The sequence below is a fragment of the Equus quagga genome, chromosome 14, assembly GCF_021613505.1.
Source record: "Equus quagga isolate Etosha38 chromosome 14, UCLA_HA_Equagga_1.0, whole genome shotgun sequence".
In the NCBI taxonomy this organism is placed as follows: domain Eukaryota; kingdom Metazoa; phylum Chordata; class Mammalia; order Perissodactyla; family Equidae; genus Equus; species Equus quagga.
Genome location: NC_060280.1, coordinates 45,391,119 through 45,415,715, shown reverse-complemented (window position 1 = coordinate 45,415,715; position 24,597 = coordinate 45,391,119). Strand labels below are relative to the sequence as shown.

General features: G+C 38.9%; 1 protein-coding gene across 2 annotated transcripts in view; it reads right to left on the bottom strand.

Moving 5' to 3' along the window:
* Nucleotides 1–421: 421 nt before the first annotated feature.
* Nucleotides 422–24,597, bottom strand: part of HEPHL1 (hephaestin like 1) — a 77,409-nt gene continuing 53,233 nt past the window's right edge. Inside the window, exons 13-20 of one of the 2 annotated variants that reach the window (XM_046685420.1) lie at nucleotides 22,658–22,797; nucleotides 19,988–20,128; nucleotides 16,288–16,394; nucleotides 13,946–14,168; nucleotides 7,859–7,998; nucleotides 3,089–3,251; nucleotides 2,540–2,608; nucleotides 422–2,442 (exon numbers count right to left, since the gene is read on the bottom strand). In XM_046685420.1, the coding sequence (XP_046541376.1) occupies nucleotides 2,243–2,442; nucleotides 2,540–2,608; nucleotides 3,089–3,251; nucleotides 7,859–7,998; nucleotides 13,946–14,168; nucleotides 16,288–16,394; nucleotides 19,988–20,128; nucleotides 22,658–22,797 (1,183 nt within the window). In that variant the 3' untranslated portion in view covers nucleotides 422–2,242. Of the gene's footprint in view, nucleotides 2,446–2,539; nucleotides 2,609–3,088; nucleotides 3,252–7,858; nucleotides 7,999–13,945; nucleotides 14,169–16,287; nucleotides 16,395–19,987; nucleotides 20,129–22,657; nucleotides 22,798–24,597 lie in introns of both variants that reach the window. The other variant, XM_046685419.1, reaches the window with a different exon arrangement.

Sequence of the window (24,597 nt, the reverse complement as noted above, 5' to 3'; positions counted from 1 at the left end):
GCCCTGAACCCTGTCAGTGTCATGCAGGAGGGAAAACTGATAACTGATGGAATGAAGTCCTTGAGAAAGCAAGAAGGGATGAGGTCCAGAGCCAAGTGAGGGACTGGCCCTGCTAGGAGCAGAACCTTCTTCTGTTGCAACCAGAGGAAAAGATATATGTAAATATGGTTGATTTCCTCAAAGCAGTGAGGCTGAGAATGCGGAAGTGTGGTACACTTGAGCAAACAATGTTTGAGGACAGTCATGTTATTTATGGAGATGTACTGTTAGTTTGTTGAGGATTTTGTTTCATTTCCTCTAGCAGGTATAACTAGAATAGTTGCTAAATATCTAAGAGAAAATTCTCTAGCCAACTCCCTGCCCCAGGTCTAGCGATAGGTAATTTCTGGTGGAAAAAAAAAGACATGCAAATCGCCATCTTAAATATGTGAAACTTTATTACAAAGAGAAGTGGTGTAATCAAACTACTTTGTGGTTTCATTTTCATTAAAAAAATAAACTAAGAGAAAAGGAAAAAACTAACAACTAAATAATTTATTGTCTAAGTGAGTTATAAATAAAGCATTTATGATAATTATTATTATGAAATTATACAGCCTACACATGTATGAAAACTGTAGAGCACATACTACAAAATTGCATTATCAGTGGTTAGCAGGCTGGAATCATCCTTTGGGTACCCTGTTTGATATGACATTCAAGCAAACTATGAACATAACTATTAGCATTCACATCTTGTTTTACATAAGACTATAGCTTCTATCAAATTACCTGTTTCCCCTCACCAAGATGAAAATGAGAAGGTATGAAAGGTCCCTCCACCAGAGTATTTATTAGGTCCTAATCATTCACCTGGATATCCAAATGATCAACTGCTAAGGCAGATATACTAATAGCACTCATCTGGCATCTGCATTGGCATTGGCATTGGCATTCCAGGGCAACTTGCCCTGAGCTAGGGCAATTTCTGAGTCTAGTAATAAACAATATTGCTTTTATCAATCTTACATCTAACATTTAGGCTTGCATACAGACAGTATGAATTGCCTCGTAATGGGGTTAGTTGTTCAATATTTTATTTTTGCATTTGAGCCTTGAAAACTGTAATCAAATCTTCAAAGCTGATTTAATGGTTTAAAAAATTGCCATTGGGACTCTCTTTTTTTAGCCTTTTCTTTTTTTCCCCTCCTCCAAAAAGGGCTATGTCTTTAAGAGGCATGGAATTGAGGATTTTGTGAAATTCCTGCTGACCCAACTGGTCAGCTGCATTGATGAATTCTTCCTGGTGTTTTTCACATGATGAGACTGTTTTTATTTCATAGAAGATGGAATCTTGGAAAGATCTCCCTAACTATGAAGCATCAGACTCAAGATTCAAGCCCAGACTTGCCTCCTGCAAGGCGTCCCTCCCTCTTAGAAGCTCCTGCTAAACTCTCAGGGAGTCTGACTCACCGTGGGAGAGCCGAGCCCGCTGTTTCACAGATTCCAGCCCTCCACATTCTGAAACACAGATACGAATTCGCTAGTTGATTTGAGAAAATACAAACATTGCCAAGGAAACATATTGTAAAAATATATAACATGAAGTGAGTCATAAACATTCAAGTATCTCTACAGGTTTGCATGCAAACAGCAGCAATTTAAAAAAATGCTTATCACTTAGCCTTTTGTTGCAAACAGTGCACAGGCTCTTTCTATCAAAGGGGAAAAGGCCAAGAGAGTTGGCTAAAGCCTCCAGAAAATTCATTTGGTTAAATTCCATCAGCAGATACTGATTTAGACATTTCCATGCACTCCTCAGAAAGTTATTTTCCCTGGAATAACTAAGGGAAGCATTTTACATAACAGTGCTGAAAACTCAGTGCCGTTAGATGTCTGAGGCAGTATAAACTCTTTCCCAAAGGTGTCCATCTAGAAACCATCTAGAAATGGTTGGCTAAGGAAGCACTGTCTAATCTAAGAATTACGAAAGATGGAAACTAAAGGCATCCTTCAGAGGGTCTCCCCACTTCAGCGAATTCATTCAGAGAACAGACTGAACCTGTTTTCTCAGTCACGCCTGTTCTCCTCTTTCTGTATTTTATACCTGAGAATTATTCACAGCCCATTTAAAAATAAATAAATAAAAGCAAATCGCTTTGATTGTGTCCCAGAGCATCAGAGCCTGGTCCAGGATACAGTGTGAGCCTTCCTCAGTGAACGATGTCTTGTCCAGTTTCCCTGGTGAGGAAGACCAGTCCGTTCACAGAGCATCCGTGGGGAGTGCGCAGGACTGGACTTCCCGGTATGCTGCCCGCATCCTCGCAGAGTGCAGTCTGAGGGAGAGAATCACCGTGGAGATCAGGAGGAGGAGTCCAATGATGAAAAGGATGACCAAGGCTGCTTTGGCTCCTCTAGGACCCAGATTCTTGCCAAAGAAATAGAGCTGCTCCTTGCCAGATTCTTCTGTGAAAAGAACAAGTGAGGTGTCAGGCCTCTGCCTTTCCCTGGGGGGTGAACACTGACCATTCACCTGCAGGATTCGGGGAGGGATCATTACCATTGGAGGGCACCGTGGCCGGCTGTGATGCTCCTCCAGGAGACTTGGTGGAGTAAGGAATCCGGTTATCTGGACAAAGAAGAAAAATTGATTGTTTTATAAACAACAGAAGTCAAAGTGGATTCTTTTCATGGCATGAGTAGTTTCAAGAATTATGTCATTTCACCAGTGAGGACTTTATCCCATCAGTATCTGCAAGTCTTCCTTGGATTCCCACTATGGTACTCTTCAGAGCAGTACACATGCTGTTCCTGTCCCATCCACCTTTCAAGCTTCTGCTGACCCCTTAAGATCCATCTGAAGCATTATGGCCTCTATGGAATCTTGGCTCATATCCCCAAACTATTAACCATTGCCTCCTACTGCTGCCATTGAATCCTGTACACTGCACTCTATTTTGGCAAGTATCATATTCTATCATAGTTATTATTTATATATCTGTCTCTCTTACTTGAATCTGAGCTCCTGATGGGGTCTCTCCTGCCTCCTGTTTTCAGGGTCTATAGGAAGGCTGGGCTATCACCTAGCATCACTGACAGACAATAGTACCTATGTTCCGAAGGACCGTATAGGTTGTCTCCATGCCAGCATGGATGTGGTCAGACACGTGACAATGTAATAGCCATGTCCCTGGGTGATCTGCGAACAGTTCGATGGTTTGGAATGTCCCGGGAAAGAGATCATACACATCTTCTCGGTACGATTTATCTATCTGTATAAGGAAGGAAAAAATAAAGAGCAGAAATCAATCAAATCGAGAATAGAAACATAGTAGAGATAAATCATAGAAACCAAAAGCTGGTTCTTTGAACAGATCAATAAAATTGATAATCCTTATGGTAGCCAGCCTCCACAATGGCCCCCAATGATTCTCACCTGCTGGTATCCATAACCTTTGTAGTCCCCTCCTACATTCTGTGAGGGTTGGTCTGTGAGACCAATAACATATGGCAGAAGTGATGGCATTCTACTTCCAAGAATCTTAGGCTCTCTCTCTCTTGCTTTCTCTTCTTGGATCACTCACTCTGGGGGAAGCCAGCTCCCACGCCATACCCACATGTTGAGGAACTGAAGCCTCTAGTGAATAGCCCTGTGAGTGAGTTTGGAAGTGGATCCTCTAGCCCCAGTCAAACCTGATGACTGCAGCTCCAGCTCACATATTGATTGCAGCCTCATGAAAGATGCTGAATCAGAACCAACTAGCTAGACTACTCCCAGGTTCCCAACTCAGAGAAATTGTAAGATAATAAGTGTTTGTTGCTTTAGGCCACTAAGTTTTGGAGTAATTTGTTATGCAGCAATAGATAACTAATACAAACCTCTAGACAAACTGAAAAAAGACACAAACTACAAAAATCAGGAATGAAAGAGAGGACATCACTAAGACCTTATAGACATTAAAAAGGATAATAAAGCAATATTATGAACAACTGTTTATCAATGAATTCTACAACTTGAATCGATGAATTTGTTAGGATGAAAACCGCTGAAGATCACTATTCAGGTTATCTATTAAAGAAACTGAAATTATATCTATTAAAGGAACTGAAATTGTTTTAAGACCTTCCGACAAATTAAACTCCAGGTCCAGATGGCTTCATTGGCAAATGCTACCAAACATTTAAAGAAGAAATAATACCAATTCTAAGTAAACTCTTCCAGAAAATGGAAGAGGGAGGAATACCAACTCATTTTATGAGGCCAGCATTACCCTGATACAAAAACCAGACAAATACTTTACAAGAAAAGAAAGCTACAACCAATATTCTTCATGAACACAGATGCAAAATTCCTTAACACTAGCAAATTGAATCCAGCAATATATAAAAAGAATAATGCATCATGGCAACTGGTGTTTGTCATTATGGTTCAACATTTTTCTCAAAGCTGGTTGTCAAAGCCGGGTCAACATTTGAAAATCAATCATTGTAATTTACCAGTGTACTAAAGAAAATCATCTATAGACTAAAGAAGAGAAATATGATAATCTCAATAGATGCAGAAGAAGCCTTTGATAGTATTTAGCATCTGTTCATGATAAAAAAAGAAAACCCTCAGCAAACCAAGAATAGAAGGAAACTTCCTCAACTTGGTAATAGGATCTACTAAAAACCGACAGCTAACTTTAAATTCAATGGTGAATGATGATGCATTCCCCCTAAGATTAAGAATAAGGCAAGGATGTCCACTTTCACCACTTATATTCAACAGTATAGTAGAGGTCTTAGCCATCGCAATAAGGCAAGAAATAAAAGGCATACTATTTGAAAATAAAAAAATAAAATGTCTCTATTCACAGGCAACATTATTGTCTACGTAGGAAACCATCCCCCCAAAAGCTACAAAAAAGCTCCTAGAAGTAGTTTAGCAGAGTTGTGGGATACAAGATCAATTATGCAAAAATCAATTATATTTGTCAATGAGCAATTAGAAATTGTCAATGAGCAATTAGAAATTGAAATGAAAACAGTATCATTTACACTATCACCAAAACCCATAATATACTTAGGTAATAATCTAACAAAATCTATGCAAGATTTGTATGCTGAAAACTATAAAACACTATGAAAGAAATAAAAAAAAATCTAAAAAATAGTCAGATATGCCATGATCATAGATTGGAATGCTCAATATTGTTAAGATATCAATTCTTCCCTAAACCAATGTATAGAGTCAATGCCATTCCAATCACAACCCCAGCAGGAAGATTTGTGTGTGTGTGTGAGGAAGATTGGCCTTTAGCTAACATTCCTTGATGTTATGTGGGATGCCACCACAGCATGGCTTGATGAGCAGTACTAGGTCCATGCCTGGGATGTGAACCTGTGAACCCCAGGCCCCTGAAGCAGATGACATGAACTTAACCACTACGCCACTAGGCCGGCCCCATGAAGGAATTTTTAAATCAAAATCAACAAGCTGTTTCTAAAATTTATATAGGAAGGCAAAGATCTATAATAGTTAAAACTATCACCACCTGATTTCAGGACAGTGTGGCATTCAAGAAAGGACAAACATATAGATCAATGTATCAGATTAGAGAGCCCAGAAGTAGGCCACATATATATGATCATTATGATTTTGACACCATGGGAGAAAGGGTAGTCTTTTCAACGTATGGTGATGGAGGGAACAATTGGACATCTATATGCAAAAAATAAACCTTGTACAATATATGTAAATTATCTGGATCAGAGGCCTAAATATAAAACCTAAAACTATAAAACTTCTAGAAGAAAACCTTTGTGACCTTAAGTTAGGCAAAAAATTCTTACATATGACACCACAAGCATGATCCATAAAGTTGGACTTCATCAAAATTAAGAATTTCTGCTTTTTGAAAGATAATGTTAAGGGAACAAAAAGGTAAACCAGAGACTGGGAGCAAATATTTATAGAGCACATAGCTGGTAAGGGATTTATATCCAGAATAGATTAAGCCCTCAAACTCAACAATAAGGAAATAAACAACCCAATTAAAAAATGGGCATAGAATTTGGACACTACACCAAAGAAGGTTTACAGATGGCAGATGGTAAATAAACACATGAAAAGATGCCAATATCATTAGCCATTAGGAAAATGCAAATAAAAAATGAGATACCACTACACACTTAACATGATGGCAAAGCAAAAATAAAATAAAAATGGAAAATACCAAGTGCCAATGTGGATGTGTAATAAGTGGCATTCTCATGCATTTCTGGTGGAAATGCAAAATGGTCTGCGGAAAATCATTTGGCAGTTTCTTGTAACGTTAAGCATACACTTACCACATGGCCTACCAGTCTAACTCCTAGGTATTTTCTCAAAGGAAATGAAAACTTAGGTTCACACAAAAACACGTACACAAATGTTTATAATGACTTTACTGTAATAACCAAAAGCTGGAAACAATCTAAATGTCCTTCAACTGGGGAATGAATAACCAGGCTGTAATATGTATATCCATAGAACGGAATACTACTCAACAATCAAATGGAACAAACTATTGATACACACAACAGGATGGATGCAATTCAAATGCCTACACTAAATGAAACAAGCCAGATTCAAAATGCTACAGACTGTACGATTCTATTTACGTGACATTTCAGAAAAAGGCAAAACTGTTGAAACAGAAAACAGATCAGTGGTTGCCAGGGGTTAAGCATGGGGAAGCAGCTCGCTCTAGAGGGTGCAATGGGGACAGTTTAGGGGGTGATAGAGGTGTTCTATATTGTGATCAGTGTTGGTTACATCACTGGATGTGCTGATCAAAACAGACCTGTACACTAAACAGGGTGAATTTTATTCCATGTAAATTATACTTTATTTTTTAAGTTTATATGGATAGGAAATAATTTTGTATGTATATAAAATAATTTTTATAATTTCATATAAAATAATTTTTATAATTTTATTAGATTTTAATATAAGTTTTTAAATGTAGGTGGAAAAGTCAAGTTCTGAAAAGCAGCATAGCCATCTAATATGTGAAAATATAATCATTGCAGGCTAATACTTTGTGTCTTAAACTATGTTGAATTCAATATACAGAGAGGAAAAGATATTAGATGTTTTATTAAAGTTACTGTTTATTCCTGTATAACTAGAAAAAGACCAATGCAGGTTTTCCCCACAGATAAGATGTGATTATTCTTTTCTAGTCTACTTCCTTGTAGACTGCACTGAGCACCTGAGATGACAGACTATTTGGACCTTATGCCTGGAGATTCTGAATCAGCAGGTCTAGGGTGGGGCCTGGCAATCTGTTTCTTAAGCAGCTCCCCAGGTGCCCGTCTATGCAGCCAGCACTACCCATATGGTACAGCTTGATGCTAGAAAGGCAGGAGGCTGCTCATGGTCTGGCCTAGCTCACTAGGGCAAAAGTCAAGATAAAGTTTTCGGCTCAAGCCAAAGCTTGAAATATCTCCTTTACTAGATAGGGCTATTCTGTTGGCTAATCACATAGAAAAGAAAGGGAAATGGAAAGGGAAAGAAAAAAAGGAAGGGAGAAGAAAAGAGACAAAATACTATGGGTGTTTGCATATACAATATTAACAGCATAATCGAGAGTGGTCAGAATTATCCCCATGTAACTGGTGAGAAAACTCTCATCTGAAGCTTGGAGAGTTTTCTACAAGCACAATAAATATATGTACATATTAAGCAATATATACCAGGAGAAAGGCATAACCACATTATTCTATTCCATTCTCTAAGATGAACCATCACCCCTCACAAGGCTTATTGTCAAATAACTCTCTTATTTCACAGTGGAAATGCATTGAATCTATTAGTTGAAAGTCTTCCCCAAAGCATGTTCCTTATACTTACTTTGAAAAGAAAGCTCTCAGCATGATAATGGATGGTATGTATGTCCACTTCACTTCCCATTCCTATCAAGTACCAGTTTGTCATTGTACCTTCATTCATGATGAGGCCATGAAGATTCCCAAAAATCTTTCCATTAATAGCTAGAAAGGTGAAAAGAAAATAACCTTTGATTAGTGAGAAGACACCCATTACTTAATCTGGTTTTAGAAATGGTTCCAGAAGATCTCTAGGTCACCAATATTTTCATTTGCTGGATAAACATGTAAAAATCTCACTCACATTTACCAATGTCCCCACCATTCTAAACCCCAAATTCAGATTACTAAGAAATCCTTGTTTATTTGGCACATTCTCTCTATGAAGTGGATTACAGACTCGTTTGTAAAGAAGCCAGGTTTATACCATTCAACTGATGAGCGGACTAAAGGACAGAGAATCAAGTTCATATAAATAAAAATTGAATGAGTTAGAAGCTATTTCCTTAATATTTCACTTTCTGAGAACTAGTTTGGAGCAAGTTCTTGAGCCTGGCTGAATCTCCAGAAGAAGGAAATCTTCACATAGGCTGAACCCATGACCTTACAATGACCAAACCAAGCTCAAGCTGGGTTGACACGATGGGTCTCTCACTTCTCTGGTTTCTACTAACTTTTTATTTTGTGCATCATGACACAACCAAGTGAGTTACATTCATTAAAAAAAGAGAGCATACTAAAAAACTTTTGGGAGAAGAAAGCAAAATTGATAAGGGAAAGAGTAGCTGAATCAGAGATCAGGCTATTATATTCTTTTTTTTTTTTTTTTTTTGGACAAAGATTAGCCATGAGCTAACATCTGCTGCCAATCCTCCTCTTTTTGCTGAGGAAGACTGGCCCTGAGTTAACATCCGTGCCCATCTTCCTCTACTTTATATGTGGGACACCTGCCACAACATGGCTTACCAAGTGGTGCCATGTCCGCACCCAGGATCCAAACCAGCAAAACCCAGGCTGCCAAAGTGGAACATGTGAACTTAACCACTACACCACCAGGCTGGCCCCAGGCTATTATATTCTAATCAATGTTAGCAGTTAACTAGCTTTGTGACCTTGGGAAAGGCCTATCTTTCTGTATACTTTTGGTCAAAAGTAGATATTGGCGAGAGAGTATAGATTTTTCAATTAGAACACGTTACTCTCACTTTAAAAAAACTGCCTTAAAATACATAGAATTAAATAACATAGACACATTAAAATAGAAATTTTGTAATGGAGGCAGCTGAAACTCTAAAAAAAGAAACCAAACAAATTCTGGAGATGAAGAACACAATGAATGAGATAAAAAAAAAAATCTAGAAACCTTCAAAAACAGAGCTGACATTATGGAGGATAGAATTAGTAATTTAGAGGACAGAAATATAGAAATGCTTCAGGTGGAGGAGAGAGAACTAAGAAAAAAAATAAAGAAATTCTTTGAGAAATATCTGACTTAACTAGAAATACAACATAAGGATTATAAGTATTCCAGAGGGAAAATTGAGGGAGAAAGGAGCAGAGAGCTTGTTCAAAGAAATAATAGCTGAGAACTTCCCAAACCTGGGGGAAAAACTGAACTTACAGATACATGAAACCAATAGAACTCCTAATTACATCAATGCAAAAAGACCTCAAGGCATATAATAGTAAAACTGGCAAAAGTAAATGACAAACAAAAAATATTAAGGTCAGCAAGGCAGTGAAAAATAATCTACAAAGGAACACCTATCAGGCTTTCAGTGGATATCTCAGCAGAAGCCTGAAAGACTACGAGAGATTGGAATGATATATTCAAAATACTGAATGACAAAAACTTTTAGCCAAAGATACTCTATCCAGTGAAACTATCGTTCAGATACGATGGATAAATAAAATCTTTCCCAGATAAACAAAAGCTGAGGGAGTTCATTACCACTAAAGCTCCCTTACAAGAAATGATCAAGGATGACCTCATACCTGAAACAAAAAGGCAAAGGTTTACAAAGCCTTGAGCAGGGAGATAAAGAGACAAAATCAGACAATTGCAGCTCTCTATCAGAAAAGGTTAGCAAACAAGTATAACATAGAACATAAAGGGAAGAAAAGCACCAACAAATAACTATAAACACTTCATATTAATCATAAACTCACAAGACAAAACAGAATAATTTGTGATAACAATAACTTAGAAGGGGGGCCGGCCTGGTGGCACGGTGGTTAAGTGTGCATGTTCCACTTCTTGGCAGCCCGGGGTTTGCCAGTTCGGATCCTGGGTGGGGACATGGCACTGCTTAGCACGCCATGCTGTGGTAGGCATCCCACGTATAAAGTAGAGGAAGATGGGCATGGATGTTAGCTCAGGGGCAGGTTTCCTCAGCAAAAAAAGGAGGACTGGCAGTAGTTAGCTCAGGGCTAATCTTCCTCAAAAAAAAAAAAAAAATATATATATATATAATAACTTAGAAGGGGAAGAGGTAAGGGATGGAACCTACTTAGACTAATGGAAACAAGAGGCTATGAGAAAATGGACTACCTAATCTATGACATCTTTTATACAAACCTCATGGTAACCACTAAACAAAAAATCAGGGCAGAGACACAAATCAAAAATAAAGAGAAAACTGAGAAAACCATCACAGAAAACCACAGAACTGAAATGGGGGTCAGGAATACAAGGGAAGAGAAAAACACAAAATATAAACCAGAAAACAAGAGATAAAATGGCAGTATTAAGCCCTCATAAATCAATAATTTCTCTAAATGTAAATGGATTGAATTCTCTTATCAAAAGACACAAAGTAGCTGGATGTATTAAAAAAGAAGACCCAACAATATACTGCCTCCAGGAAACACACCTCAGCTCTAAAGATAAACACAGGCTCAGAGTGAAGGAAATGACAAACAAAAGAAAGTAGGTGTTGCCATACTAGTATCAGACAAACCAGACTTCAAGATAAAAAAGGCAACAAGAGACAAAGAGGGGCAGTATATAATAATAAAAGGGACATTCCACGAAGAGGGCATAACACTTATGAATATATATGCACCTAACAGAGGAGTGCCAAAGTATATAAAGCAACTATTAACAGACCTAAAGGGAGAAATTAACAGCAACACAATAATAGTAGGGGACACCAACACTCCACTTCCATCAATGGATAGATTGTCTAGACAGAAAGTCAACAAGGAAATAGTGAGCCTAAATGAAACACTGGACCAAATGGACTTAACAGAGATATATAGAACATTCCATCGAAAAACAGCAGAATACACATTCTTCTCAAGTCCATATGGAACATTCTCAAAGATAGACTATGTGTTGGGAAATAAGGCAAACTTCAATAAATTTAAGAAGACTGAAATCATATCATGCATCTTTTCCAACCACAATGCTATGAAACTAGAAATCAACTACAAGAAAAAAGCCGGGAAAGTCATAAATATATGTAGACTAAACAACATGCTACTGAACAACCATTGGCTCAATGAAGAAATCAAAGGAGAAATAAAAAATACCTGGAGACAAATGAAAGTGAAAATACATCATACTAACTCTTGTGGGATGCAGCAAAAGCAATTCTAGGAGGGAAATTCATAGCAATACAGGACCACCTCAAGAAACAAGAAAAATCTTAAGTAAGTAATCTTAAGCTACACCTAACAGAAATAGAAAAAGAATAACAAACAAAGCCCAAAGTCAGCAGAAGGAGGGAAATAATAAAAATTAGAGCAGAAATAAATGAAATAGAGACCGAAAAAAAATAAAAACAGTAGAAAAGATCAATGAAACTAAGAGTTGGTTCATTAAGAAGATAAACAAAATTGACAAACTCTTAGCCAGACTCACTAAGGAAAAAAAAGAGAAGGCTCAGATAAATAAAATTAAAAATGAAAGTGGAGAAATTACCACAAATACCACAGATACACAAAGGATTATAAGAGAATACTATGAAAAACTATATTCCACAAATTGGATAACATGAAGAAATGGATAAATTCTTAGACTTGTAGAACCTCCCAAAACTAAATCAAGAAGAAATAGAGAATCTGAATATACCAATCACAAGTAAAGAGATTAAAACAGTAATCAAAAACCTCCCAAAAAATTACCTAAAGCAATCTACAGATTCACTGCAATCCCAGTCAGAATCCCAATGACATTCTTCATGGAAACAGAACAAAGAAATCTAAAATTTATATGGAATAACAAAAGACCCTGAATAGCTAAAGCAATCCTGAGAAAAAAGAACAAAGCTGGAGGCATCACAATCTTTGACTTCAAAATATACTACAAAGCTATAGCAATCAAAGCAGCATGGTACTAGCAGAAAAAACAGACACAAAGATAAATGGAACAGAATTGAAAGTCCAGAAATAAAACCACACATCTATGGATAGCTAATCTTTGACAAAGGAGCCAAGAACACACAATGGAGAAAGGAAAGTCTCTTGAATAAATGGTGTTTGGAAAACTGGACAGCCACATGCAAAAGAATGAAATTAGACCATTATCTTACACATACACAAAAATTAACTCTAAATGGATTAAAGACTTCAATTACATTGAAGATCTTAAACCATAAAACAACTAGAAGAAAATATAGGCAGTACACTCTTTGACTTCAGTCTGAGGAGCATCTTTTCAAACACCACGTCTACTCAGGCATGGGAAACAAAAGAAAAAATAAAAAAATGGGACTACATCATACTACAAAGCTTCTGCAAGGCAAAATAAACCACGGACAAAATGAAAAGACAACCCACCAACTTGGAGAAGATATTTTCAAATCATATATCCGACAAGGGGTTAATTTCCAAAATAAATTAAAAACTCAAAGAACTCAATGACAACAAAACAAACAACCTGATCAAAAAAATGAGCAGAGGATATGAGTAGACATTTTTCCAAAGAAGATATACTGCTGGCCAACATGCACATGAAAAGATGTTCAACATCCCTAATTATTAGGGAAATGCAAATCAAAACTACAATGAGATATCACCTTACATCCATCAGAATGGCTATAACTACCAAGACAAAAAATAACAAATGTTGGAGAGGATGTGGAGAAAAGGGAACCCTCATACACTGCTGGTGGAATGTAAACTGGTGCAGCCACTATGGAAAACACTATGAAGAACAGTAATCAAAAAATTAAAAATAGAGATAGCATGCGATCCAGCTATCCCATTGCTGGATATTTATCCAAAGAACTTGAAATCAACAATTCAAAGTGATTTACCTACCCCTGTGTTTATTGCAGCATTATTCACAATAGCCAAGACATGGAAGCAACCCAAGTTACCATAAACTGCTGAATGGATTAAAAAGATGTGAAATATGTGTATATACTACTCAGCCATGAAAAAGACAAAATTGTCCAATTTGCAACAACATGGATGGACCTTGAGGGTATTACGTTAAGTGAAATAGAGAGAAAAACACCACGTGATTTCACTCACATGTGGAAGATAAACATATGGATAAAGAGAACAGATTAGTGGGTATCAGAGGGGAAGGGAGTTGGGGGGTGGGTGAAAGGGGTAAAGGGACACATATATATGGTGATAGATAAAAATTAGACTATTGGTGAGCACGATGCAGTCTATACAGAAACTGATAAATAATCATGTCCACCTGAAATTATACAATGTCATAAACCATTATGATCTCAATAAATAATTGAAAAAAATTATTATTAACATAATTGAAAAAATAAACCAATAAAATAATTGGAAAAAAAACAGGTCATTAAATTTGATCAACTAGAAATTGTGGTGTGTTCTTACAGATATATACCAATAAGTGATGATTCACTTTTTAAGAATTACTTCACAGTCTTATAGCTTAGGGAGCTCAGCATTCAGAGATAGAGATCTCTAAACAGTTGATCCAAAGCCTCAATAAACCTTGGTGGCAGCCAACCAATGGCTTGGCTGTTTCCCCATGAGGGAAAGCTTTAAGGGATTTCTTCACTCCAGGTGCCCCTGAAATGGGAAAAGTCTCAGAGAAGGAGGCTGGGGACCACCTACAGTTAGAGCAGGCTCTATGAGTTTATCTCAACAAGGGTCTTCTTTTAAACCTCTGATATACCATGCATTTTGTTGCTCTCTTCAAAATCGTCAGTACGCTTAAAATCTCGTGGATCTTTATTGAGATACTTCTTAATATTGTCATCCAGATACCAAGATTCATTCTCATTAAATATCAAAAACAAGAGAACAAATTCGTAGTCAACATCGCTTCTTCTTCCCTTTTCATTCAACACTCCTTCTCTGCATGTAATCAGAGGACCCATCAAACCACTATATGTATCCTGAAAAAAAAATAAAGTGAATTAGAAGAACCGTTAAATAACTAAATAATGCAGATTAGGTGCTAGTAAGAAAGTCATTGTAAAAAGACTATTGACCATGAAATAAGAAGAATCAGGGTGATCTTTATGAAAATTTTGGAGTATACCCAAAAATTTGCCACAAAATGAGCTCCTTAAGGCTGAGACTGTCATTCATTCATTACTAAGTCTCCAGAATATAGCCCAGAATCTAGTACATAGAAGGTGTGTTGAATAAATGAGTTATTTCTTTTCCTGTCTGCTTTCAAGTGAGACTGTATTTATAGCTATACAGATGCTTATATTCCACTTTCTACGGGTAAAAGTGGACAGGGTGATTAATAAATGATATGGGACCATGGATGACCTCTATGTCAAGTTGTTCAGCCCTGAACTTTCTTTGAGGAAAAACTGCCACATTTCCAATTGCCTCCTTAGACAGTCCTCCTGGATGTGTTTCCTGCAACAATTCAAACAACTGAGCATTTCTAAAATGAATTTTATTATTTCCCTCAAACCATTTCCTTCTTCCGAATTCTCAACTTCTGTTAATAGCACTGTGATTTTCACTGTCATTTAGGTCAGAAAACTTGATTTCAGTGTTTAATTACTCCTTCTTCCTCACTTTGTCCCATCTTGTTTGCTGTCAAATCATACATTTTGTTTCCTTTCACAATGCTCCTCCATCGTGTGACTTCCTTTCCATTCCATCTGCCACCCTTCTAGTGTAGGATCTTAACACCTCACCCTGGACTAGCAATTGTCTCCTCTCTGGTCTCTGGCTCACCTCACCTCCAGCCCATCCTGTTTACCTCTATCAGATTAAACTCCTCACTGCCATATCTAGAAGTCTTCAGTGATTTTCCAGTGAGAGTCCTACTAAATAAAATACAAATCCTCCACAGGTACTCAGGCCCCTTGTGGGCTCTCCCAATGGACTTTTCTAGCTTAAGCTCCCCCACTGCTTCCTTTTGTACCCTATAGGATCGCCATTGGGACTCTCAAGATTTCCCAAACACACTTTCTACTTTCCTATTTTCAGCTTTGCTCATAATGTTCTCTCTTTCTAGACTCTCTTTCCAATGCCTTCTATATAGCTCTGCACTCCTATAGAACTCATCAAAATCAGAGTTGTATTATAATTATGAGTGTGCACATGTATTATTTTCCCCAAAGATTCTAAGTTCCTTAAAGGCAAGAATATTTGCATCCCTCATAGAACTTGGTGGGGTCATTTGTACATCACAAGTGCTCAATAAATATTTGTTGGGACGCACAAAGGAATAAACAAATACATGTAGGTTTCCCATAATTCCAGTAGGTAAGCTTATTTTTTCAAGCGTCTTGTACGTCTCTCCTTAACTCTTGCACTATCCAATACAACTCAAGGACATTAATGCAGCCATCTATTAGTAAAGAGAAAGGTTAAGATAACCCTTTACTTTTTTTTTAATAATGGGTAATGCTTATGTTTTATATCGGATTTGACTTTACTTTGGACTTTGATTTATGACATATAATTAAAGATTAGTTGTTTTACACACACATATCTGACTCAAATTCAATATTAAATCTTTGACTTTAATTTCTACGTAAAGTTAGCTTTTTTATCATTCAAATAGTTAGTAATTTCAGTTACCATGTTTGGAGTGTGCCATCTTTCCTGGGCCCTGACAGCTGTGATAATGCCTTTTAAAATGACATATTTCACACATCAAAAACCTTGGTGTAAATTATATTAAAATATATTTTTATTTTATAGTTATCTACTTACATATCCTCTTTTGCTCCAAACTACACTGCAAGTTCTAAATTTCGTAATTGAAATATTGGGATTTGGTTTTTCCCTCTATAGATCAAAGGTCAGCAAACCTTTTCTGTAAAGTGTCAGATGCTAAATATTTTTTACTTTGCCAGCCATATTGTTTCTCAACTACTCAACTCCACCATGGATGATGTAAACAAACAGGCATGCCGTTGTTTGCGACCCCTGCCCTAAACCCTAAACACCACTTCACATACACCCACAGAATTGTAATAACCTGAATAGTCAACTGAAAGCCATATTACTTAAGCATTATGGTTGCTCTCTTCACTTTACCTTCACAAAGTTTACTGTTGAATAGTAAACCCATGGAATACAATTTGGGTCAGATGGCCCTGGACCGGATCTTTTAGGGACATTCCATCTGTAAGTTCTTATTTCTCCTGAAATAAATAAGAAATAGGCAGAATTTACTAGTGTCACCTGTTCCAGATGATTTGCCTGAAGAAATACAAACAGATGTTTATGTATTTTGCTTAGTGTTTGTTGCTGGGGGGAATTATCCATTCATTAGAAATGTTCCCATTAAACTCGTATCTTGATTTTCTGAAGTTTCAAACTGGCAGATTTTTCATTTCAGATGACAGCCTTCCCTCTAGTTTGCCCTTTCTATTGTCACCTGATGTCTTTTCAGGAAATGCAGACATTTTATACCTCACTGCTTCTTCTACTCAAATTTTGTATCTCCGTCCCAAGAGCTATGCTTGAACACACTTCAGTTACTGTGAGTCTCAGCCGTGGCTTCTTATGGAACAATCAGGGAGTTTGGTAATCTCTCACTGCTCAGGCCTCACCCCAAACCAGTGAAATTAGAGAATCTGGGGTCTGGGACTAGGGCATCAGTATTGTTTTAGAGCTTCTTAGGTGATTCTAATGTGCAGGCCGGTGAGATCTAGTTAGAACCGGAGATAATCAGAAAGACTTAGGACTTCCTATTTACCCTATTTATCCAAGCTACTTAACCCTGCTGGCCTTTAGCTTCCTTACTTATAAAGTGAGTTAGTCATCCCAGTTTTCAGATTGTTGTGAAGATTAAACGAAATAAAATATCTAGGATAGTGCCTCCCACGGAAGGCAGTCAATAAATGTTCATTTGTATGTATACTAACAACAAATATGCAGTCCCTGTGTGTAGGCACCACATCTATGTATCTTTTGTGGCTGACCCAGAGTCTTACAGAGGAGTCATAAATAAACTCACATAAATTAGCGAGACAATCACATTGTAAAAGTCTCAAAAGTCACATTTAAATCATTATTTCCTTTTGAACCGTGTCCCATTCCCACCATAATGGGACAAATAACCTATAGCTGAATGTGAGCCACAAAGCAAAGCAAAAGTAATGCTTCCATGGAACTTTACTCCACATTTGGTCATATGCCAGTGGGTTGGCAATACAACTTCAGGTCTAATTTCCATTAGGTTTCATTATAGCACCTATGCCTTGTTAATCACAAGATAAACGGCTGATATTTAGCTTCCTAAATGCAAGTGGCTACAGGGGTGGTGTTATTAAATTTGGAACATTCCACTGTTCACCCCAATGGGGAGCACAGCTCTAAACAAAAAGAAGATGCTCAGTAGATGTCTGTTGAGTTATTTAATAAAAGAAGAAGGAGAAATTTGATAGAAGCTGCTTACTTTTCCTATGATGCTAGTTGGCTCTTATCTCATGCATGCCCAGATTAACCTTTCTTCTCCCACTTGCCTAGACATCCTGCTCAAGTTAGTTTCTTGCTCCTATCCCCAATCCCTGGGCTCTCCCAAACCTTTCAGCCTTGTCAGAGACCCTTGTGGGGATTCTCTTCCTTTGAGTTCCAATAAGGAAAATGCTCCTTTGCCATTTTCTAATCATTTTTCTCCCCACTCCCATGGCATCCATATCAAGGACTCTTTGAATGCCAGTCAGCATAGAGGAGCTGTGTCCCTTGCCAGTCTTCACCGTCAGTACAACAGCCTGTGAGCAGTCACCCCGGCTTGCCCACAGCCCTACCAAAGCCCCCACGAGGGCCTGATTGGCACCTTTCTTCCTCCCTCCACAGTCACTTTCAACCATCAAAAATGAATAACTTTACTTAATGGCCTTTTTGACCCATTTAAAACCCTTTCCCTTGGGGCCGGCTCCGTGGCCGAGTGATTAAGTTTGAACGCTCCGCTGCAGTGGCCTACGGTTCGGATCCTGGGTGCGGACATGGCACCGCTCGTCAGGCCACGTTAAGACGGCATCCCACATCCCACAACTGGAAGGACATGCAACTAAGATATACAACTGTGTACGGGGGGGTTTGGGGAGATAAAGCAGAAAAAAAAAAAAAAAGGAAGATTGGCAACAGTTGTTAGCCCGGGTGCCAATCTTTAAAAAAAAAAAAACCTCCTTCCCTCTTCATCAAAGCAAGACACAATCATTATAGAAAATCTAGAAAATCAAAAAAGTGTGAGGTCGAAAAGACACTCACCTAACTACTACTCAAAATATCACCATGAAGATATAACCATCATTAACATTTTGGCTTATTTCCCTTCTGGTCTTTCTTCTACATTTTGCTTAACATGATGCCACAAGTCTTTCCCATGACATTAGAACCTTCTTAAATATCATTTAATGGCTGCAAAATAGCCCACTGTAAGGATATTCCAAAATTTGCTTAACTATTTCCCAATGGATAGACATTTAGGAGTTCATGAGAGGTTTCTTGAAGCAGCAAAACACAGGCTTCTGATACAGGGGATGCGGTGGGGTGGGGAGAGGCAGGAGAAGTTGGAATAGTGGCTAATGAAGATTGTCCGTCCCCAAACCCCGTCCTTGTATAGGTACTTTGCTGACTTTTTCTAGTGATGCATTAGATTGTTTTCTTTTCTTCCTTTTATGCATCTTTAATTTTTTTAAGTTTATATGACCTTTATTATAATATCTGTAGTACTAAGCATTATAATGTTATTATACATAAGAGGTAAAATGGAATATAACTCCCCTATAATTATATCTATGGTTGCTGTCAGGTTCGTAATTGAAGGTCACAGTGGCTCTTGACATTTATTACAACTGCACTTCAAATGCGTAAATGTGATGAGAAGCCCCTTAAATTGTGAGATCTTCTCTCCCTTCTATGCATCTTTTAAAACCCAACTGGAATTCTACCTCCTTTATAAAACTTTCCCTAGTTGCTTGTAATTTATCAATCAATCTTCATGAGATTTCCTTCCCTGAAAGTTTTATAAACACTTCCAGATATATTCCTGAAATTTTTCACCACTTAGAGTGTCATCATGTATAATCTGCTATGTAACCGAAAGGATTCACCTTGGTTTTTTTTCTTTCAAACTCATTTTAAGCATCTTAAGAGAAATGTGTAGTTAAGAACTCAGGTTCTGAAGTCAAACAAACTGGGGTTCCACCATTACTAACGTACAACCTGGTCAAGTTCTTTACCCCTCTGTGCTTCATCACCTGTTAACTGGACATAAAAATACCAAATTTCATCAATTATAAGATGCACACTTTTCACATTTTAACAAAACTGAATTTAGGATGCGCTTTCAATCAGTAGCATGTTAAGGTTTAATTGGTGGCCTTTTTTTTCTTTTATTAGTAAAGGATAAAATAATGATGGATATTGTAATCACTGGTATCAGATTCAATGAAATACGCTTATGTCTGCCTAGCTGGGTTATTGTAAGGATAAATGACTTTCATGGTTGTTTTAAAAATATAAAGCACAGCCCCTGGCACAAGACTAACATTCAATCTGTGTGAACTATTTTGATGTCTTACTACCCTTTCAGGTCCCTCATGCTGCCCTAGAAACTCCGTAAACACTTGGTCGTTGGAGGAATTATGATCTCATATTGGGGGTGACTAGGCGATGGCTGGAACACACTGACATTAAGATGAGCTCTCCAAGACCCTACAGAGATCAGAAAAGAGCTGAGTCTGGCATCCTTATCAGGACAGACCAGATCTCCGGTATAACTTACCTGGCTTTGTGATGGGCACTTGGAGTTGCTTCCCACTATCCATGATCTCCACACCCTGGGCTAAGATGGAGAAGGGTTGCCTGGCTTTGTTCTTAAACACGATCAGGATGGAGTCGCCCACCTCAGCATGAATCATTGGGCCTAAAGGCAAAACACAGGCCTGTGTGCATTATCGTTGCTCTTTTCAACATTGATGTAATTTATATGTAGGTAGCGTTTGGCAAAATGAAACAAAGATTAGCATCTTCGTTAATGTACTTCCTTTAGAGGGTGATATTGTCTAGTATTAAATATCACAGAGTGTTCAGCAATTTGACCAATCTGGCTTCAAATCCTGCCTCCTTCACTTATTAGAGAAGGCTTGAGTAAGTCAAGGCCTGCCTGAGTCTCGATTTCCTCATCTGTAAAATGGGTTTAATAACACCTTTCTCATAGGGTTACAGTAAGGACTAAATAAGATAATGTATGTAAAGTGCTTATTTCAGTGCACTGAACCACAGTAAGTACTCAATAAGTGCTTACATTTTTACTACTGCTCTGACATGATCTCTAGGAAAAGCCATATCCACATGACACACTGACTTTCAGTTGTAATCTCTCTGCATGTAACCTTTGGTAAGTCTGAAATGGCTCACTATCTGGTAAATGGGTATAATAATAATAATGAGGATCCAATGAAATAATGTGTAAAAAACGGATTTGAAAGATAAGAACAAAACTGAAACATTTACATATTGATTTCTGATCAACAGAGTCATTTCACTAATGCATGTCCAGTGCTGCCCCTCAGTATCTAGATACGTTGATGAGACATAGAAAGAGAAACTCTTCAGCTTCTCACGTGCATGTAATTCTGTTAGAAGCAACCAGCCTGGGTGCCAGTGGCACTCGGGTCCACATCCCACTGGAGAGGCCTGTGCCAGCATGACAGTTGGACACCCCTCACTCATGCCAGGTGCCTTTCACCTCTTGGTGCCCAGAATGTGACATAAATGCAGTTTGCCCAGCTCACACCCCACATTAACAGAGCATCAAACACTCTGGTCTTCACGAGGCCCCGCTTTGAGGAGGATGGAAACAGACTCCTTTGTGGAAGCACCTCAGACCTGAGCCCTATTTATTTGTGTTCTTGGGCATCTACGGTATTCTGCATTCACAGGGAGATAGAGTCATAGTAGGGGTCTGACCACACCTGTCCATTCTTCACTGATTCAAACCAAGACCTCTAAAGGCCTAAAAAAAATTCTAAAATTTCTTGCACTATTATTATCTTTGGAAGAAAATATTTAGTATGAATCAGAAAGTATTTGAAAAATGCTCATTTTTTAAAAAATGATAAAACTAGAAAAGAAATTTATAGGCATGTTTTTAAACAGTAAATTTGGGTATAGTTACAGATAGGTGCATGCGTATGCATACATTAAAATCATTATTTGTGTATTAACTCCCACTTAAATTACACGTGCCTTGCTGTACTGGTGAGTAAGAGCGAATGCCTTCTGATTTATGGCCTGGTAGGTCACGGGGAGCAGTCACGAATGGAGATGTGCCTGCCCTTTGCAACTTCAGGAGCACAGGCCTCTCCTGAGCTGCAGAAAACGAATGGGTGGGCCTCCCGCTCCCCTGGCTGCAGTGCCACTGGGTTGGCCTCTGATGAAGTCACTCGTTTGTGTCGTTTTACTGAACAGCCCCACACCAGAGCTCTTTGGGGGACAATTCAGCCTCCTTGGCAGGACCAGCACCTTTTCTTCAGAGCTCAGTTGAGACACATGGCTCTAAAGGAGGAATGTTCCCACCAGGGATGACTCATTTGGTGTGACAAACAAGCTTGCACGCCAGTGTTAATAGATGGTGATGATGCAGGGGGAGTTGGGTGGGGCATTTAATAATTCATCAAGCTGGCAGTCATGGTGCCCTATTTTGATATTAAGAAGCACTGTGTAAAGCCATAATATTAATGTAAGTTACCTTGTGATTTAAAAATGGGAATGGATTTCAAAATGTTGTCTAGAATAGCCCTCTGCCTTAAGATCTTATCTTCACAACAGGGTCAGGTTTGGTGACTCCCAGGTGAAGAAAAGTGGGGCAGGTCAGCAGGAAGAGCTTATCTGCTCACCAGATCAGGCAGCCCAGGGCATCAGACAGGGGGAGTTGGTTCTGAGAAGGCCATGAGTTAGCACCTCCAAAACTGAAAGCAGGCCTTTGCTCCTTAGCACTCCTCTCATGTAAGGGGTTCCTTTTTTGCCAGAATCATTTTTATGGCGTATAGTTACAGCCCTGTGCATGGGTAATTGAAGACCTTGAAGAAATTATACAGACACTCTGCCTGCTATTCTGAGGCATCAATTTGTTTCAAACTAAAATTTCCTGGCTCAGTGGAGAGTGGGAAAGAAACTTCAGGACAACAGGTTCTGGTTAGACTGCTTGATGATACAGATTCCTGTTTGCACGTTATCTGGTAGTCCAATTATGATGATTCTCTAGGTGAGCCGAGCACACAGCGTGCTCCCTGACAATGGGAGAGCAGGAAGATGTCGTACTTGGATGAATGTAGTCAAGCTCCTCTGTTCCTGCCTCCCTTCTCAGGTGTGAGTCTCACAGGATGTGTGTGTGTGTGTGTGTGTGTGCACGCTTGGGGCTGGCAGTGCACGGCTGAGATCGGAGCCATACCCAGCAGGCCTAAGTGCTCCTCTCGCGGTGGTCGGGCTTTGATCTCCACAAATTCTCCGTTGGTGTACTCCCTGTAAACCACCTTCTTGTACTGAGAGCCAATCCAGTTTTCAGTGTGGTTCATAAATATATCTCCGTGTCTGCAAATCAGAAGCACCAGAAATTAAAGTTGTCAGAAGGTAGAAAAAGCTTGAGTGCTTCTCAGTAATTTGGGGGTTCTCCAGAGCAGTGCTCCCCAGACCTAGCTGCGATCAGGGTCTCCCTGAGGAGCTGGCCTTCTTCACTGGGTTCTCTGGGAGTGGGGCCAGGAATCTGCATTTGAAAGTGCCTCCGGGAGTTCTGATGTGGGCAGCACAGAACTAGCCCATGGTCTACTCTTGGGAGCCACTGCTCTAACGCCCTGCTGGGTGCTGAATGCAGCCAGCCTTAGTTAGACACTCCTAAGATCCTCTTGAGGTTGCACTTCTCTTCTTGTCACTAACTAACTTCATACACGCCCATGCATGCACACCCACACTCTACCACCCAGCATTCCTCCAGATTTCATATGTATCACTCTATACCTTGTTATGATTTTCCACTTTGAAAGAGCTCAAGAAAGTCTGTGGGTTGTGTATTATGCATATACCCATATAAAAATATGGATACAGTTGATTCTTGTCACTCACAATAGTTATGTTCTAGAAAGTCACCACAAACGCTGAATTAATGAATACTTAACCATTGTTCCTAATGGAATACAGGCTTCTAACCTCTGGCCACAATATTTTCATTAAGAGATCAATATATATCTTTGTTTTGTATGTGTTTCTGTTTAAAGACGTCTTATATAATATCTATCGCTGATTCATTGTCACTGAATTCATGGCCAACAGCACTATAACTCATGCCTGATAAAGCTCATTTAACACAGGTATTTCCTCCATAAAGCACATCACAGCCTTCTTGTGCTTAGGAATGCTAGACGGTGCTTCAGCACTACGCTGGAGGGCCATTTTAAACAGCAAAATCACCTGAAAAGCACCAAAATGCAAAAAGACCAGCCAAACATGTGGCTCTAAATAAACCACCAAAAGGATCCTTATCGACAGTATGAGAGCTGAAACAGGAAGGCAGAATGAGGCCTTGTTTGACCTTAGTTGGGAACGTGCTCATCGGGTGACACAACATTTTCACTGCTTTATGCATCTCTGTGAGCAATCACAAAAGCACCATAAGAATTGATTTTGGGGTAACAAATAAATTTGAGCCAGGAGGCGAATTCACAAATATGGAATCTGTGGATAATGAGGATCAACTACATATTTAATCTATCACTGAGATAGATCATCGCAAAAGACAGAAAAAAAAGAAAAAACCCTGTCAATTTTATCTCCAAAATATAGTGGGTCTCACATCCTTCCATTTCCCACTGTTAAATTGCCCACACTCTAATCTAAGCCACGTACGTCACTTACCTGCATTAACCAGAATTATCCCTAATCATTTTCCCTGCCACCTATCCTCCTCCCTTCCCTTTTTTCTCTACACTGCAGGCAGAATGTGCATAAACTATAAATTCGACCAAGTCGGTCGTTGTGGAAAACCTTCTTATGTCTCTCCACTGCCCAACTCCTCAGTTTGGCTCTTGCAGCCCTTCACTACCTGCCTTTGCTAACCTCCCAAGCCTTGTTTCCCATCACTGGGCCCCACATGCTCTGTTTGGGTCATTCTAAGCATTCATTCTCTTGAACCCCATGTGCCCTCACCACCTCCAGGCCTTATGTGTGCCAAAAGCACACTTCCTAACTCTTCAACTGGCCTACTCTTCACATCCCAGCTCAAAGACTACTTTCCCTGACCACCTACCCTCTCTCCACCATTCCCCCCAGACAGGGCTGTGTGCTCCTGCTGTGAGCTCCCTCTGCACCTTGCACTTCCCCTCCCATAGTGGTTGCCTC